The sequence below is a fragment of the Aotus nancymaae genome, unplaced genomic scaffold (genome assembly GCF_030222135.1).
Source record: "Aotus nancymaae isolate 86718 unplaced genomic scaffold, 86718_ANA_hifiasm-v0.15.2.pri h1tg000012l, whole genome shotgun sequence".
Classification (NCBI taxonomy): domain Eukaryota; kingdom Metazoa; phylum Chordata; class Mammalia; order Primates; family Aotidae; genus Aotus; species Aotus nancymaae.
Genome location: NW_026988423.1, coordinates 34,508,243 through 34,528,138, shown reverse-complemented (window position 1 = coordinate 34,528,138; position 19,896 = coordinate 34,508,243). Strand labels below are relative to the sequence as shown.

General features: G+C 40.6%; 1 protein-coding gene across 1 annotated transcript in view; it reads right to left on the bottom strand.

Annotated features, from left to right (window-relative positions):
• Positions 1 to 19,896, bottom strand: part of APLP2 (amyloid beta precursor like protein 2) — a 69,632-nt gene that overhangs the window by 34,647 nt on the left and 15,089 nt on the right. The window contains exon 2 of the mRNA XM_021671250.2: positions 125 to 298. Within this exon, the coding sequence (XP_021526925.2) occupies positions 125 to 244 (120 nt within the window). The 5' untranslated portion in view covers positions 245 to 298. The remainder of the gene's footprint in view (positions 1 to 124; positions 299 to 19,896) is intronic.

Sequence of the window (19,896 nt, the reverse complement as noted above, 5' to 3'; positions counted from 1 at the left end):
TCTTAGGTCAAAAGGGAAGAATGACAGAATATCTATTTCTAAGGTAGATATCTATTTCTAAGGTAAATAGATTCAACCCTGCCCCAGAAAAAAAATAGTTTTAACTTACTGGCAACACTCTTACCTCCTGACAGTACTGAAGAACTTCTTCTTTTGCTTCAAAGCAGCTCTTGGTGCCTGTTGGGTCAGGTTCCCATTTCCCAGTCTGAATGTTCACATGCATATTTAACTTCCCACAAAACATTGCGATTTGAGGCTCAGCAACAGCAAATCCCGTTCCAGCATTCGCTGCAAGAGCCTACCAAAGGGAAAAAAAATTGCAGGTTTACTCCAAAAAGGCTAACACAGGGGCAACATTCATTCAGTTCTATGTGACAGAATTCATCTTTTAAAAACCTTCAATATTTGGGCGCAGTGGCTCACACTTGTAATCCCAGCACTTTGGGAGGCCAAGCCAAGTGGATCACCTGACGTGAGGAGCTCAAGACCAGCCTGGGCAACATGGAGAAACCCCACCTTTACTAAAAGTACAATATTAGCCAGACGTGGTGGCACATGCCTATAATCCCAGCTACTAGGGAGGCTGAGGCAGGAGAATCACTTGAACCCAGGAGGCAGAGGTTGCGGTGAGCCAAGATTGTACCACTGCACTCCAGCCTGGGCAACAAGAGCGAAACTTGGTCTCAAAAAAAAAAAAAGTAAGAATTTTATTAAGGCCGGGTGCAGTGGCTCACACCTGTAATCCAAGCACTTTGGGAGGCCAAGGTGGGTAGATCACGGAGTCAAGAGATCGAGACCATCCTGGCCAACATACTAAAAATACAAAAATTAGCTGAGTGTGGTGGCACACACCTGTAGTCCCAGCTACTTGGGAGGCTAAGGCAGGAGAATTGCTTGAACCCAGGAGGGGGAGGTTGCAGTAAGCCGAGATCACACCACTGCACTCCAGTCTGGCAACTGAGCAAGAATCAGTCTCAAAAAACAAAAACAAAAAAAACCTTCATTATTTACTATTTGTATCTTTGTAAACAAATTATTTTCTGAGGAGCTGGAACAGAATAAAAAGTGACTTTTGGACATACATGATCAAAGTGAAAGGCAAAGGAAAAATCTAACCCTCAATCCCCATATCTGGGATACTTCTAAATTTAGAACATACAACTCAACTGTAGTGTGTCCGCGTAGAAGCAAATCTACTTTCTATTCCTTTGCACACATCAAATCATGAAAGTAGAGAATTACTAAAATTCCAATATTTTTACTTAATTTACCCACAAAACAAAATTTTATTGAGCAACTACTATTTTGCAAAGCAATATACTAAATACTTAGCATATTAAGAGTGGGCCAAAAAGTAATAGCCTGCTTTCTTGGGGCTCTAATGCAAGAGCTAAAACTCACAAAAGTGTGATCATATTCCCAAATGTTCTCAGAAGGAAAAGAACACAGTGTTGAGAAAGCATATAAAAATGGAATCTGGGCTGGGCGCAGTGGCTCACGCCTATAATCCCAGTACTTTGGGAGGCCGAGGCAGGTAGATCATGAGGTTGGGAGTTAGAGACCAGCCTGGCCAATATAGCAAAACCCCGTCTCTCCTAAAAATACAAAAATTAGCCGGGTGTGGTGGTGGATGCCGGTAATCCCAGCTTCTCAGGAGGCTGAGGCAGGAGAACTGCTTGAACCCAGAAGGAAAGGTTGCAGTGAGCTGAGATCATATCATTGCACTCCAGCCTGGGTGACAGACAGACTCCATCTCAAAAAAAAAAAAAAAAAAAGGAATCTAACCTAAGCTTGGGTAGGAAGCTGATCAAGAAAGCTTCCTAAACAAAGTGACACTTGAGTAGCACTTTAAGCATCCCATGTTGAGGCAATGTTGATTGTGAGGCAGAGAGATGGTGGGAGAGGCATGCAGGGACAACAGTCTGTAGACCAGGAAATGACTTCAGTCCTTATCACTGCAGTGTTGAGAGGTTTTAAGCATAAAGTTACTATTTTCATAACAAAGCTCTGATGCTTTCTCTGGTTGCACAGTGAAGAACAGACTGAAAGGAAATGAGTATATGCAGGGAAATCATTCAGGAAGCTGGAGCTGCACATTCCAAGAGAGAAATAATGGTAGCTTGGGCTACAGTGGAGTGGTGGAGAAAGAGATTCAGGAGATCACAGAGCCTAAAACAGGCCAAGGTGTGATAACAGATACGAGGACAGGGAAGAGGAAGATGTCTAGTTTGGCTCTCATGACTCAATTATGTGATAGCATCATTCATGGACACAGAACACTAAAAAGGATTTCATGAACAATTTTAACTCATGTTGGGTAAAAATAATCAATTATTCCAGAAGGTCTGTCTTTGGCTCATATCCTTTTCTGTGCAGTCTAACCATTAACAGTTCAGAAACTATAGGTGAGAAGTAACATTACAACAGCACGGCTCCTGCAGAGTACCATACATGAGAAAAGCATAAGCATCTCTCAAGAAACACGCCATATGCATGCTTATAGCCAGAAGCGTTTTGTAGTCACCCCTGATGCAAAACTTCCTTCAAAAAAAATAAAAAAAAAACAGTTCTTAAAACTTGTGGAGGAGCAGGGTTAGATTATATGGACTATCATGTTGTTCTTTTTAAAAACAGCATAAACATAACATGGTTTTCCTATTAATAAGAAAGGGTAGCTTTGACGCTCCCACTTTTTTTTTTTTTTTTTTTTTTTTTTGAGACAGGGTCTTATTCTGTCACCCGGGTGGAGTGCAGTGGAGCAATCTTGGCTCATTGCAGACTTGACCTCCTGGGCTCAAGCCATCCTCCAGCCTTAACCTTCTGAGCAGCTGGGACCACTGGCATGCACCATCACACCCAGTATATATACATATTTTTTTTTGGTAGAGGTAGGGTCTCATTATCTTGACCAGGCTGGTCTCAAACTCTTGGGCTCAAGTGATCCTTCAGCCTTAGCCTCCCAAAGGACAGGGATCATAAGCATGAGCTACCACACCTGGCTGACTTTTAAAGTATATGAAAAATGTATGCTTTTCTAGGAAACTTTCATTTATTTATGCTGATGAACTACACAGACATAAAAAACCCTTCTAATCAGGAACTCAAATTTGATTCTGAAATATATTATGGTCTTTTTCCAGGACCAATTTACCATCTGACATACGTTTTGCTTCAAAGTTTATTAAAATGAACCTGCTTTCTACTATAAGAGAAGGAAGCACCAACCTTTGTTGGATAGCTGGGAGAAAGCTAATTTGGAATTAAAATGTTGCCAATATCTGTCAGGGCTGAAAAACACCTCAATTAAACCCAACAAACAATTAGCACCTTTATAGAATTGACTATACCCTGCTGGGATGAATACTCATTTATTAAAGTAGAAGGCCCTATGCCTTCAGTAAGAATGCAAGTGAAGCTACAGACCAATGTTGAGTTCCTGCCTCCCCCAACGAAGGAAAGATCTAAAGATACCTGCAGAAAGGAACACACACTTATTCATAGGTGAGACTCCAGTGGTGCTTAATTCAAACAAATCATTAAAATGTATAAAAAATACACAAGACAGATGTGCTTAATTTTCACACTTAGTTCAAGATGCGTACCAAGCCAGGCATGGTGGCTCACCCCTGTAATCCCAGCATTTTGGGAGATTGAGGCAGGTGGATACCTGATGTCAGGAGTTTGAGACCAGCCTGGCCAACATGGTGAAACCCTGTCTCTACTAAAAATATAAAAACTAGCTGGGCGTGGTGGCACACGCCTATGGTCCCAGCTACTTGGGAGGCTGAGGTACCAGAATCGCTTGAACCCAAGACGCAGTGGTTGCAGTGAGCTGAGATTGCACCACTGCACTCCAGACTGGGCAACAGAGAATCTCTCTCAAAAAAAAGATGTGTACCAAAAGCCCTGTTTTTTTGTAATCTAAGGATTATGGCTAGAAAGGATTGTATCTGGAGAAATATGGAGATATCCAAAGATAAAGATAAGGAAATCCCAGGGATATTTTTGTGTACTGAAACCAGTGCTCTCCCCCAAATTCTTTGTTTCCTACTTCAAAAGCTCAGATAGAATTAAATGAAGAAAATCCAAGAAGACATGATAAATATGTATATGAAAAACAATCTACAGGTCAGAAGAAACGTGTTTCCTAAACCTGCTATGAATGAACTCCTTTAGTTAAATCTGAAAGCTTCTGAACAGTGTTTCCTAGATTCTGACTATGGCTTTCTATATTTTAACATTAAAGGCAGCTACTAAACAAATCAGATTTCAGGTGGTATCTAATCTTTCAGCAGTTCAGCCTGTAGAAGGAGAAACCATTTACCCCTTAAATTCTAAAAATGAATACAGTTAAGAAACAGTAATTAGTTGTTACATGAGGTCACCCAAGCCACAGCATGAAATGGTCCATTTCATCGTAAGAAGCCATTTATCAGCACCAAAGATTGTTCCACATGTTACTCATTATGGTTGTTGGCTAAAAGACCACAAGAGTTCCAACTGTATAAATGTTCAGTTTATGGGTCAACCACTAAGGTCAACACATCAGTGGTAAGTGCATTTGAGCTCTGTGCTGAGAGGGTCAGTACTATCTTCCCTAAAGAGAATCTAAAATACCGGAGGTTAAAGCAACAGGAAGAGGCAGCTAAGCACCAACAGATCCTCACATCAGTTACCACCAAGAAAAAGCAGAGAAACTGGAATCAGTCCAGACAGCTAATATGCTGTAGTGATTCACTTCTGAGTTCAGAAAGATTAATCCTTGTGGTCATAAGAGACTCTCAAGAAGGTATCATCTGAAATATAAAAAGCCTCTGTGGACCATGTCTATGGAGTCAACTAATCAAACATGCCCCAACCCTACCTACAGTATAAGAGGCTAATTTTTTCTGTAATGTTTGTACTTCTACCTTGAAAATGCCTTTATTTAATGTGTTCTCCATTTCCTTGTGCACAGACTGTGCCTTGATCCATTACAACAACATATAAATCAATCTGTTTCCTAATTAAACATGTTACAAATGGGATTTTGCTGCCAAGTCAGCACTTCTGATATCCTATAAACCTGGAATCCTCTACAAAAAAAATGAATGCCCCATGCGTTGGCACTTAAGCCAGTCCTTGTGATCTATGCACATTGCAGCACATTTAAGGCTTCGAAAACAAATTGCATCAACTGCTTCCCTAGCCCAGCACTTCCATTTTACTTAATAATTCATTCTTAATAAGAAATTCCATTTCATTAATTTGGCTTGGGGAACAGTTTAGCTATCCAAGGACAGAAACTCAACTTGGTAAAAAGTGCTTCTAGTAACTTGGTCGAAAACCTGTTATGGCTTAAAGAAATAAGTAAGTAAATCTCAATAAACCTAAATCTCAACCTACTTTAAATTAGGGCCTTTAATCACTTCAAGTGATGCAACTCCTGGACCCATCTAAGCCTACCTCGCTTTACAAAGCCCTTAGGACCAGGCAGTCCTCCCACCACTCCATAGCAAATGTGCACAGCCAGTTATCTCTGTCCTCATTGAAGCTACTACCCCAGGATCAAATCTGGCTCCAGGGCTTGTAAAGGTGCCTACCATAGAGGGAAGTACTTCCCAAGAGCACAGTTTAATCCTACTACTGGGAGAATCAGGTCTCTTTGAACGGGAAGGCTTTATAAGACACACAAGTATTAAAGTTTCACCCTGCAAAGACAAGGTAACACAGTTTTAGTTCTAACAAATGCGGAATGAAGCAGGCCTTTGAGGCATCTAGTTACCACTCACAAGCTACTGACAATGAAAGGTATGACGTGCTTGCTCAAAAACCTTTTTTAAGAAAAAGTTGGTAAAAGGACCATCTATTAAAAGATATGAAGATCCTATATATTATTTTCATTCATATTTGTTCAAGTGCTGAGGTACTACTTCAAGATTCACAAATTACAACAACTTAATGCCCAGTCCCTGTGTTTTTTCTCTGGTTGCCCATTATAAATCTTCACTGAACTGAAGATTTACTAAACTGAACAAAGTGAAAAAAAAAAAATCCTGTTTTAGTATCCTTTCAAGGTTATCTCCCCCAAGATATTAGCTACAAAAAGGAAGACAAATACTTTAGAGCAAAGACACCCATCAGACACCCACATTAACCTCACCCACAATGAGACATTTGAGGGTGCTGATCAGGAATGGCTGGGGACTGCAACAGATCTGAGAAGACTAAGCAGAAATGACAAGTAAATGCAATGCGGGAGCCTGGACAGGATCCTGGAACAGGAAAAGGACATCAGTGGAAAACTGCAGCAATTATTTGAATAAGGTCTGTAAGTCAGTTAATAGTGCTGTGCCAGTGCAAACCTCCTGGTTTTGATCACTGCATTACGAGTTATGAAAGATGTCAACATTAGAGGAAGCAGGGTTACTGTATAGGGGAACTCTTGTAGTATTTCTGCAACTATTTTTTAAGTCTAAAATTTGCTCAAAATAGTGTTTTTGTTTTAAATTCTGTTCATTACATGCCTAATTTTCAATCTGGAATGCATTGTTCCAATATTAAGAGTTTAATCTGTCAAAAAGAGAAGACATAATTTGAGGTAGAGCAGCCAGTAAGTAAAATCAGAACAGGCTTAATACCTGAAAAGTGTATTCATTACTCTAAACACATGGGCACACATCCTGATGCAGTAAAACCCCATGTGTACACATATTAAATTCTATTTTTCTGCAATTTAAAAACTACTACGATTCTGACCCAGAGCCTAATGTGTAAGGAATGCCACATTTTTTACTGTCCAAACAGTGACCAGAGTTTGGACAGTTTGAAACCTTAAGAGTATCTTTTTGAGCAGCAGAGTGAAGCTTCAAACCACTATGTAATAAAATAGCAGGATTCTTGTTAAGCATTTTCTTGTTTTATAACGGTAAAATGAGAAAACCTATTCTTGAAAGAGTTTGCATTACATGAATAGAAAATTCTTGTTCTTTTTATTTTTTAACATTTAAACTTAATTATAATTAGAAACCGGTGAACTGGGTGTAGGGGGAAAACTCTAAGCGCAAAAAGCCATTTTTCTTATAGTGACATATACCAGCTGTTACGTATTATTTTCATAGGCAGTAATTTATACAAATAACCCTAGCTTTTATTAGAGCTTTAAATATTAAAGTATAAATGAGGTATCATTTCCAAGATTGAAAATGGTTTAGGCTGTCTCCAAGGCTTTTTATGGAAACATGGTAATTTGTCCATCTGGATTACAGTGGTAAAGAGCCAAGCACCATGATTTAATAGAGGTCTGTCTTTCAGCATGTGTCGCTGAGACGAGAGCTGAGAAGTCTTTTATAGAGGAAGTTATTGAAAATATACAAATATATAAAATACTTCCATGTTAAAAAAAAATGCAGAGGCCGGGCGCGGTGGCTCAAGCCTGTAATCCCAGCACTTTGGGAGGCCGAGGCGGGTGGATCACGAGGTCAAGAGATCGAGACCATCCTGGTCAACATGGTGAAACCCCGTCTCTACTAATAAAAAAAATTAGCTGGGCACGGTGGCGCGTGCCTGTAATCCCAGCTACTCAGGAGGCTGAGGCAGGAGAATTGCCTGAACCCAGGAGGCGGAGGTTGCGGTGAGCCGAGATCGCGCCATTGCACTCCAGCCTGGGTAACGAGCGAAACTCTGTCTCAAAAAAAAAAAAAAAAAAAAAAAAATGCAGAACAGTGTTTACACAACTGAAATTCTCAAATGAATAGGTTCTTCATCAGTCCCTGTGTTTTTTTTTCTGATTGCCCATTATAAAATAGGAAGTCTCAGAAACTTATTCCCGGGAGTATGGAGACCACTCAGCCAACCATTACTCTTCTACTCATTGCACTACTGACCTGGGAGAAAGACTAAGAGTGTGGCTTTAAGATGCAGACACACAGTGACTGAGTTCTACCTCCATCACTAACTGGCTGTGCCAACTCTGGCAGGTCACCTAGCCTCCCTGGGCCTCAGTTTCATCATTTTTAAGGTAATGACAATAATAGTTAACTACACATCAGTGCTGCTTTGACGTTTAAAGGAGTTAATACATATTAAGTGTTTGAAAAGTGCTTGTCACATAGAAGTGGTCTTCAAGCACTGGTAGCTATTATCATTACCAGGTTTTAATTTTTAATCTACAAAACAGGTTTTAATTTTTAATCTACATACCAACTGCTCAGGCCTGCTGTGGGGATTAGATTAAGATAACACACAGAAGTGCTGAGCACAATGCCTGCCACAGAGTAAGCACTCAGCCGTTAGCATCACTATCATCAGGCTGGCTCTTTCCACTCTGCAGCTGTAATTACACAGAACTGGGGCTTGAACCCAAGGCACACAAGGAAAGAGGCCACAGAGTCCCTACATGACTGGCCATCCTTCACAAATCCAGGATGCCATGAAATGGGTTCAAAAGAGTGCACATTTACCCTTTAACTATGGATATGCGGAAAGCAGGGTGCATTAATGCTTCATATTTTGTGGGAATTCAGTCACCACATGTTTAGATGAATGATTTAATACAGTCCTACCATTTAAAAGAAAATTGCCAAGAGGTGCTGACTTCCTGGCTCTGGCCCAGCCTCTGGGACTGGGAAGTGAGGTCAAGATGAATCTGCAGTTACTACCAAGACGCTTCTGTGATCAAAAGAGCACTACGTAAATTATTTCTCTACATTGGATTTCTTGATGGACATTCTGCTTCCTAGCTGTGTAACCTCATGGAAGTTATTTAATCTCTCTTAAACTTAGTATTCACTTTTGTGCAACATAAATAAAGTGCTACTCAAAGTTTAGGTATTACAACGAGACACATACAAGATTAACTATGTTTCACACTATAAAAGAAATAACTCTATTTTCCTAAAACTGCCCATGCACAAGAAACATGGGTTTCCTCACTAAGTCAGAATTCACTGTGACTCCAAAGCAAAGCAGGCATTTGTCATACTTTGCAGGGAATGCTAACTGCAGAGGTCAGGAAGGCAGGAGGCCTCGGAATTAATATAAGATGATCTAAATGGTGTGAACTTGGGCTTAACATTTGAACTCATTGGCCAGTATGACTTAGGCAGTTATTTATTAAGAGTGTGCTGACCAGCACGTGCAGGGCTTGGGGGAGTGCAGAGGGATAATGTTTCCTAAATCCTAAAAGGGTGAAATGATTTCAAGAAACAAACACTCAGAAGTACTACTGATTAAATATTAATAATGAAATGTTTATTCTAAATCATTCTTATTGATTCAGATGTCAGAAATAATACAGATGATGAAGGGTTTTCTGTAGAAATATCCCAGCACAAACCTGGCAATACTCTCAGAAATTATAAGCTTCCTCTGGTTGACCTGGTACTCTATGATATATACTTTCTTTTTATACGCATTAAGTCAGTCATTAAAAATCAGGTAATTTTAAGCATAGTCTGAGTATTTCATATACTTGTAAAAAACTATACTTACTTTTAAAATATTCCATTTTTCTGACCAACGATTTCACTAAACACTCGAATTAGTGATTTTACCAAGGTTAAGTTGAGAAACTATCCAACATGCCAGCTTTGGCTGAAATACTGTAACTGACTCCAAGAGGTTAAAACCACAAACACGAATAACCAATGTCAGAGATCTGAAATTGACTTCACGAGATCTCTTTTCCTTTAACGTACCTGGGAAAAAATAAGAAAACAAATCCATGCAACTGAAACATCCGTGTTTTAATATATGATTTTTGCCAGTGTTTTAAAGCAGGGGGTGGTCTCCAACATCCACTAGGGGGCTAACAGGGTCTGCAAAAGGTTTTCAGTGGCCCCTGAAAAATGAGAAACCTAAGCTAGGTCTAGTGTGTATGTACTGTGCACACATTGATGTGTAAGGGTACAGAACTGCTGTCCTTGCTTAAGAATAGCTATTCTGGCCAGGAGTGGTGGCTCACGCCTGTAATCCCAGCACTTTGGGAGGCCAAGGAGGGCGGATCACAAGATCAGGAGTTCGAGACCAGCCTGACCAACACAGTGAAACTCTGTCTCTACTAAAAATATAAAAATTAGCCCAGCATGGTGGTGCATGTCTATAGTCCCAGCTACTCAGGAGGCTGAGGCAGGAGAACCGCCTGAACGCAGGAGGAGGAGGTTGCAGTGGGCCAAGACTGCGCCGTAACTCCAGCCTGGGAGACAGGATGAGACTCAGTCTCAAAAAAAAAGAAAAAAAGAATAACTGTCCTGAATTCTAATATCATCTTCTACCTTTTGTTATTAAAACAGTTCCATAAAATGATGGCAACAATAAACACGTAGCTGCTTTTAAAAAATTATTCTTCTGTAATATTAATCAAGAACAACCTCATCTATTTAAAACATTTTTCTTAGTTCTGTTATTCCATAAAAACCAAACATTGGAAATCACAGGCTTACGTTTTTCTTGCGGGTTTTTTTTTTGGTCGTTGTTTTTTAATTTTTTTCAGACAGCGTCTCAACTATGTCCCCCAGACTCACTGCAGCCTCAACCTCCCAGGCTCAAGTGATCCACCCACCTCAGGCCCCCAAGTAGTAGGCACTACAGTTACACACCACCACACCCGGCTAATTAAACAAAATTGTTTTGTAGAGATGGGGTCCCACTATATTGCTCAGGCTGGTCTTGTACTCCCAGCCTCAAACAATCCACCTCCTTGGTCTCCCAAAGTGTTAGGATTACAGGCGTGAGTCACCAAACCTGGCCCTTTAATTTCTAAGGTTCTGTTATGTTGAAAGGCATGAAATTCTTGGGTGAATAATCCATATATCTGCTTGTAACAAAAAAAAAAAATGGCAATTTGCCCAAATGATTTTCACAGGGCAGGGAGAGAGAAACTTTACATTTTAAATACAAATTTCTACACAGTCATTCTGCTAACCATTTTATTAGGCGCATGTAACATTCAGATATCAATCTGGATATAACAAATCAATTTAACTTCTAATGCCCATTAAAACTGTGAAAATAACAAAAATATGAAAGTGCTCTACCCTTTCCAAATTCAAAGCAAGTTAAGACATCTTTCCTGTGACTTATGTGGCATTTAAATTTAAAAGTAAATCAGACTGTATTACCAGCTTACAGCAGATCTGCCTGCAGACAATAATTCTTCCTGTCTTGGATCCATGCCCATGTGCATTATTGTAATTATCAACAATTTAAAAAAATAAAGTAATAAAGCAAGTATGAGCCACTAGTCAGTATGTTTACCTCTTGCTGCACTGGCCATTAATTAACCTTCTGGGGATCAAACCACCTAACTACTAAATAAATGCATAAAAGACAGCAGGAAAAGCTAATTTCAAGTAAAAAGAATGAATAAAAGGGACGTAAACGTGTGTGTAAGCGCACATGAACACACACCCATATGGTGTAAAGTCCAACAGCACCTTTTTTTGGTACTTTTTAGAGACAGGGTCTTGCTCTGTCACTCAAGCTGAAGTGCAGTGGTGCAATCACAGCTGACTATAACCTTGAATTTCTGGGCTCAAGTGATCCCCCTGCCTGAGCCTCCCGAGGAGCTAGGACCATGGGTGTGCACCAACACACCTGGCTGGTTTTTAAATGTTTTGTGGAGATGAGGTCTTGCTATGTTGCCCAGGCTGGTCTCAAAACTCCAAGCCTCATGCAATTTTCCAGCCTCGGCCTCCCAAGGTGTTGGGATTTCAGGGATGAACCACAGCACCCAGCCCCAACAGCACTTTTGTACTATTAGGATCCATTCACCACCCAGCACTCTGTATCACCTCAAGGCAGAAGACACTGCTCTTCTGTTCCAGAGAATTCAGAGTGACTAGTGTGGCCTGCAAGGCCCACCATGGTGCAGCCCCTGCCACACTCTAGCATCCCTCCAGGCCAGCACCACCCTTGATGTCACAAGCCAGGGTCCGTCTCACCTCAAGGCCAACTGTCCTCTCTTGTTGAGAATGACTGTCCTGGATTGTAATGAACTCCTAGAACTCCCTGCCCCTGCTGTTTCCTAAGCAAGTGTGATGGTCTCACCCTCAGGACTCTCTTCAAAGGGGCATTCCATGGAAGGCCTTCTCCTCCAACCCATTTCTCTCTCTCAAGCAATCTGAAATGACCTTGCTCACTGATCTGCAGTGACCATCTCCCATCACTAGAATTTAAGTACTTCTTTATTTCCACTGTCATTATGATTTTTAGAGAAAGGGTCTCCTCTGTTGCCCAAACTGAAGTGCAGTGGTACGATCATAGCTCGCTGCAGTCTTGAACTCCTGTGCTCAAGCAATCCTCCAGCCTCAGCCTCCCTAGTAGTTGGAATTACAGACATGCACCACCACACCCAGCTAATTTTCACTTCTTTTTTGTAGAGACAAAATGTCACTTGCCTCAGGCAATCCTTCCACCTCACCCTCCCAAAGTGCTGGGACTACAGGTGTGAGCCACCGCACCAGGTCTATTTCCATTATTATAACCTAAAAGCATACCGTGATTACAATTCTTTTCTAGGCTTTTATTTCCCCATCAGAGTAAGCAACTGAATCTTCTTTTACTTGTTTGGTTTCATAAGCATTGACCACTAATTCTCCCTGAAATTGTCAGAAAAGTTAGTAAAACTCCCTTCAGTGAAGTCAGACACACTGACCCACTGGTTACACTTGCTTCCTTCTAGAACTCATCCCTCCTCGGGCCCTCCATTTCCCTGCTTCATCTGGACCAATTATTCTCTCTGCCTCAACACAGCTCTCATGAGTCCTGAAAATTCCTTCCCCTTTCTTTGGTTTTGACTCAGTACTTTCCTATTTCTCGACTTCCTGTTTTAGTGGCTCACAGTGTTCCAGAGCTTCCTGAGAAAGTGTGTGTGAATGGAAAATTTCAAACATGACAGATCCCAAAAAGGTTTTTATTTTATGTGCACATCTTGTCAATACTTTGGATGAGCACTAAATTATAGGCTGGAAATAATTTCCCTCAGATTTTAAGGTCTTCTAGCTTTCAGCACTGCTATTGATAAATCTAAAGCCAATCTTACCAATCCTCTGTGCAGGTCTGGGTTTTTTTTAATACATAGAAGTAAATTCTGGCAGGGTGTGGTAGCTCACACCTATAATCCCAGCACTTCGGAAGACCAAGGCAAGATCATTTGAGGTCAGGAGTTCAAGACCAGCCTGGCCAAAATGGTGAAACTCCATCTCTACCAAAAATACAAAAATTAGGCTGGGTACAGTGGCTCATACCTGTAATCCCAGCACTTTGGGAGGCCAAGTCAGGTGGATCACTTGAGGTCGGGAGTTCGAGGCCAGCCTGACCAACATAGAGAAAATCCATCTCTACTAAAAATACAAAATTAGCTGGGTGTGGTGGCGCATGCCTGTAATCGCAGCTACCTGGGAGGCTGAGGAGGAGAATTGCTTGAACCTGGGAGGCGGACGTTGCGGTGAGCTGAGATCACGCCAGTGCACTCTAGCCTGGGCAACAGTGAGACTTTGTCTCAAAAACAAAAAAGTTCCGGGCCGGGCGCGGTGGCTCACGCCTGTAATCCCAGCACTTTGGGAGGCCGAGACGGGTGGATCACAAGGTCAAGAGATCGAGACCATCCTGGTCAACATGGTGAAACCCCGTCTCTACTAAAAATACAAAAAATTAGCTGGGCATGGTGGTGCGTGCCTGTAATCCCAGCTACTCAGGAGGCTGAGGCAGGAGAATTGCCTGAACCCAGGAGGCGGAGGTTGCGGTGAGCCGAGATCGCGCCATTGCACTCCAGCCTGGGTAACAAGAATGAAACTCCATCTCAAAAAAAAAAAAAAGTTCCAAGATTTTCTCAATCTCTGGTATTCTGAAATTTCAACCTAACATGCCTGGTCTTTTCATCATTGACCAGCCTGAGTTCTCAGTGGCCCTGTTGGCCTAGACACACAGGGTCCTGTGTTTCTGCTATTCTCTTTCTGAATTTCTTATTAATTATATCTTGGCTCTCCTAGATTGACTCTCTACTTGTCTTTTCTAGTTTTTTTTGTTTTCTCCTTTTGTTCTATTGGGGTCTTAAAGTTCTGCTTCCACATTTCTAATTTCCAAGAACCCTTTGTTATCTGAACGTCTTTAAATTTCAAACAATTATTTCATAGACATAATGCCCCCTCTTCTCTCCTTTGAGGTAAGAACTTGTCTTATCTATTCCTCACATTGCCTTCACGTTGCCTTTACTTCCTGTTTTGTTTTTGTCCATGTTCAAGGTGTTCCTGAAGTCTCAGTTTCATCTATGTCCCCTAGGGCCGCAGCATGTCTTCAGAAGCCTTGATGCTTTCCATCATCTCTCATCCGAGTTCGCTCTGCAAATCAGGTTGCTCTTAGCTGGCTCCTCCTGACTGAGATTAGGTCTCAGCCTTTTCTGATTTGCTGGCTCAGACGGTTTTCCATCTTCAAGATTTCATAGGCATCGCTCCCTTCCTGTTCTTTGTTAGTTTATTCATACTTTAACTGTACTGAAAACTAAGTGGCATTCTACCATCAAGACAAAGCTAGAACAACTAGAATACTCCACCAGCATCTTTTGACACGCAACAATTCAAAAGCTATTACGAATATACTGGAAAACTAGAGATGGGAAAGTATTCTCAAGATCATAAGCTTTTATTTCTGACTGTCATAAACATAACTTTGGAGAAAGTAAGGTTCTGACCCTTTATTCAAAGATCATTTCACTTGATTATTTTAGTTATGTCACAGTCAACACACTAGTCACTGTGTCTTACAGGTTGAATATGGCCTCAAATTTCATTTACTGAAATCCTAGCCCCATATACCTCCAAATGTGACCTTATTTGGAAATATGGTCACTGCTGACGTAATTGGGAAAAGGTAATACTGGAGTGGGGTGGGCCCTTAATCCAGTATGACGGGTATCCTTCTGAGAAGGGGAATGGAGAGACAGACATGCATGCACACAGAGGCAGCGGCACATGAAGACTGGAGTCATGCTGCCAAAAGCGAGGCCTGGAACAGACCCTTCATTAGTGCCTTGCGAAGAAGCCCAATCCTGCCAACACCTTGCCCTGGGACTTACTTCTAGCCTCCAGAAAAGTGAGACAATAAATTTCTGTTGCTTAACTCACTCCATTTGTGGCATCTTTGTTACAGGAGCTCTAGCAAACAAATACACTGGGTAAACAAGACTCAACATGTGTATTTAGGGAGCATATGTACTCTGACAGACAGGATCCAGATGTAGAGAAACAGGATTACGGTGTAAGGTGCACGCTGTGAATGCGAACTGAGGACGTGGAGACAGTGAGCATGCTGCAACTGAGAAGAGCCTTAACAGAGGCATGCACGGACTTGGCACAGGAGAGCAACAGCTATGGGGGAAGAGGGGCTGAGCCTTCAGAACTCTTCCCCAAGGAAATGTGCTTGGGCTCCCTTCCAGCGTGCGCATGACCCTGCTATGCATACTTTAGAGCGTAGGAGGCTGTGATCAGCAAAGATTAAGTATAGACAGGAGGCTAGTTAGGAAGCCACTGCATTCATCCAGGCAAAAGATGATGAACAAAGGTAAGAGCAGTATGAATAGGAAAGGGACAGACAAGAAATATTTGGACAGGGGACATGAGGGAAGGGCCGGAATGATTCCAGCTTTCAAATTCTGACCAATGGGAAAATGGCATGGCTAACAGCCAAAGAAACTGAAGGGGGGTGGTAGGGAGGGAACTGGGGATTGGAGACAGATAAACTTCAGTTTTGAGTGCATCATACTAGAAGGACTCACAGCTTATCAAGTGCTGCATTTTTGTCCACCAGACAAAAATAGAGGATGGATGTTCCAGAGGGTAATCTGAGCTGGAATTATGGATTTTCTATTCATTACCAGGCTGGAAGAATTTTAAGCCCAGAGATTAGGCAGGACCACCTGGGAAGACTGTGCAATGGGGGGAGAAAAGAAGCCAGTCCCTATTTTCTACAGGTATATTATTAATATCAGTTGGAAGTCTATCTCTGAACAAACTTGAAAAGGAAAAAAAAGGACACAAATGTTGTTAAAAACTTAAGTATCTCAGTTATAAAAGTCCTTCTGGAGTGTTTTATTTGTGGTCTAGACTGCCTGAGGTCTCAAAATTTAAAGCTGGTGAAGTAGAGAGAGACGACATTTGCTTTTCCTGGGAAACTTCTCTGGAACAAGCATGAGTATTTGGTGTTGCTCTAAGAACCTTATTATTTCCTTCCAGTATATATGCCTACATGACTCTCATTGCTAATTCATTCTACATGAAGGCCTCAATCATGTCAAGGATGAAGTCAGAGATGTTCCCAAAGATAGAATCTTCAGAGATCTCTTACTCTCAATTTCAGCTCACTTCTTAGAAAACTACATGTTTCCTTACCAGTGCTTACAGCCTCCCTCCCCCCGCCCCCCAACAATCAAAGATGGTTATCTTTTCCTTGTCCTAAAAGTTCCTTCCTTTGATGACTTACAGATATCGCCCAGACCAAGTTTAACCAATTATGCTGAGAGACTGGAGTAACTGTGGGGCCATCTGAATTCAAGTTACAATAATATGCCTCATGCATCCACATTTTGTGACAAGTTCAGCTTCTTCACTCAGTACACATACACAGAGAAACTACATATAAAAAATGCTCGGCTGGGAGCTTATCAGGCTTGAGTCTGTGCTCTGTATTTAATCTTTTAAAAGCAATACTCAAAATATTCTAATCCGATTTTAATCTGTTCTGAATACTATTCCTATTGTTTAAAAACAACACTAACCAACATTCAGTATTAATGACTTGTATCAATTCACAAGATTAATCTTTCAAAACAGCAGGATACTTTTTTAATGTAGGTCCTGAGGAAGCTAATCAAGCCGCAAATAATCATTCTTCTAATAGCTGCTGTGGGGGTGGGGAGAAGTGGCTAGACAGAAAAACATTCTATAGTCTTATGCAGAAATCCTCTTCAGAAGAAGGTAAGGGACAGGATCACAGGATTCTGCTATAAAATGTGGTTTTTGGTTCACTTGAAATCTGCCATGGTGTTAAATATTTACTACAAAAGATCATTTCAAACCAACGTTCTCTTTTCCACCTTTTCAACAAAGACTGAAAACTCAACTGCCTCTACATCCCAGACAGGGAACAAAGGGTAGAGGGTAAGACAAAAATGGAGACCCACACTCAGCCCCCTCAGGGAGACCACAGGCTCTCTTCACCAACTGAAGTGGGGCTGCTGCTTTCTTTAAAACCGGAGCAGAATTTTTATATTAAAATACATGATATTTGGAAATGTATATATTTACTTTGAATTTAAGAAACAAGGAGGGTCAACACGGTAAGGGCCAAATAAAACACAAGGACAGGCCACATTCTGCCTGCAGCCTGCAGTCTTCAACCTCCACTTTAGTTTATGTAGTAGGTATCACAGTGAGGAGGCTGACGACAATTACTCTAAAAGAATAAAATTCACCAAACACATGCAAAAGCCATAGTGTAAACTAAAATTAATTGTATTCTGTTAGTTACAAACTTATCATAATTAACTTTAAAGATCTATGGCATATGAGGGTTAGAAGACTTATACTGTTAAGATGACAAGACTACCTAAAACAATCTACAGATTCAATGTAGTACTCAATAGCCCAACAGCTTTTTTTCTTTTTTTTTCAGAAACAGAAAAATGCATCTTAAAGTTCATATGAAATCTCACAATCTTGAGAAAGAACAAAGACTCATACTTCCTGATTTCAAGACTTACTACAAAGCCACAATAAGCAAACAGTGTGATACTGGCATAAAGACAGACATTTGGAATAGAGTCCAGAAATAAATCCTTGCATGTATGGTCAATTGATCTGCCAGGACAATTCAATGGGGAAAGGACAGTCTCTGCAACCAATGTTGCAGGTAAACTGGATAGCAAGCTGCAGAAGAGTGAAGCTGGACCCTTACTTTAACCATATACAAAACCAAACTAAAAATGGATCAAAGACCTAAGCTTAAGAGCTAAAACTATGAAACACTTAGAAGACGACTTAGGAGAAAAGCTTCATAACATTACATTTCACAATGATTTCTTAAAAATGACACCAAAACTACAGGCAACAAAAGAAAAACTAGATAAACTAGAATTCATCAAAGTTAAAAGTTTTGTGCATCAAAGGACACTATCAAGAGGGTGAAATCACAAACAGCACAATGAGAGAAAATATCTACAAATCACATATCTAATTAACAACCAGAATATATAAAGAACTCCTAAAACTCAATAGCAACAAAACAGTCCAATTCAAAAATGGGCAAAAGACTTGGACATTTTTCCAAAGATATACAAATGGTCAACATGAAAAGATACTCAATATCACTAAGTTATAAGAGAAATGCAAATCAAAACAATAAGATAGTGCTCCATGCCCATTAGGATGGTTATTTGAAAAAAGTAAATAACTGTTGGCAAGGATGTAGAGAAATTGGAACCCTTGTCCACTGTCAGTGAGACTACAGAACAGTACAGTCACTGTGTCACTGTGAAAAAACAGTTTGGCAATTACTCAAAAATTTAAACACAGAATACTGTATGATCCAGCAATTTCACTTCTTAGTAAATACCCAAAAGAACTGAAAGCAGGGACTCACAGATACATGTACACCAATTTTCATAGCAGCATTGTTTACAGGAGCCACTGGTAGAAACATCCCAAGTGTCCATGAACAGATGAACAAAATGTGGTATATATGCACAATGGAATATTAGTCTCAAAAAGAAATGAAATTCTGATGCACAAGCCTTGAAAATATTATGCTAAATATAATAAGCCAAACTCAAAAGGACATATTTTATGATTTCACTTACTTGAGTCCTAGAATAGGCAAATTCATAGAGAGGTTACCAGGGACTGGGGGATCGAGGGGAATAGAAAGTTAGTGTCTAATGGGTACAGGGTTTCTGTTTGGCTGAAAAAGTAGTGGAATGGACAGTGAGGATGGTGCACAACACTGTGGATGTCCTTAATGCCACTGAATTGTACACTTTAAAGTAGTTAAAATGAAAGTGTTTCTTCTTCAGTATTTTGGAAGACGATGAGAAGAACTGGTGTCAATTCTTCTTTAATGTTTAGTACAATTGTCCAGTGAAGCCATCTGGTCCTGAGCTTTTCTTAGTTGGAAGTTGTGGTTTTTTTTTTTTCTTTTGAGACGGAGTTTCGCTCTGTTGCCCAGACTGGAGTTCAGTGACACCATCTTAGCTCACTGTAACCTCTGCCTCCCAGGTTCAAGTGATTCTTCTGCCTCAGCCTCCCGAGTAGCTGGGATTACATGCACATGCCACCATGCCTGGCTAATTTTTTCGTATTTTTAGAAGAGAAAGGATTTTGCCATGTTGGCCATGATGGTCTCAAACTCCTGACCTCAGGTGATTCACCCACCTCGGCATCCCAAAGTGCTGGGATTATAGGCAAAAGTCACTGCACTCCGCCTATTGGGAGGTTTTTGATTACTGACTCAATCTTCATTGTTATTGGTCTGCTCAAATTTTCTATTTCTTCATGATTCAGTCTTGGTAGTTTGTATGTTTCTAGAAATTTACCAATTTGTTCTAGGTTACCCAATTTTTTGGCATACAACTGTTCATATAATAGTCTCACCATACTTTTTATTTTCACAGTATCAGGTGTAATGTCTCCTCTTTCATATCTGATTTTGAGTCTTCTGTTTTTCTTAGTCTAGACAAGGGTTTGTCAATTTTGCTTATCTTTCCAAAAAACCAACTCTTACTTTGATTCTTTTCTATTGTTTTTCTACTGTTTTTGTTCATTCTGTTGCAAATTATTTTCTTCCTCTGCTCACTCTGGGATTAGCTTATTCTTCTTTTTCTAGTTTGAGGTGTATAGTTAGGCTGTTTGAGATTTTTTAATGTAGTCA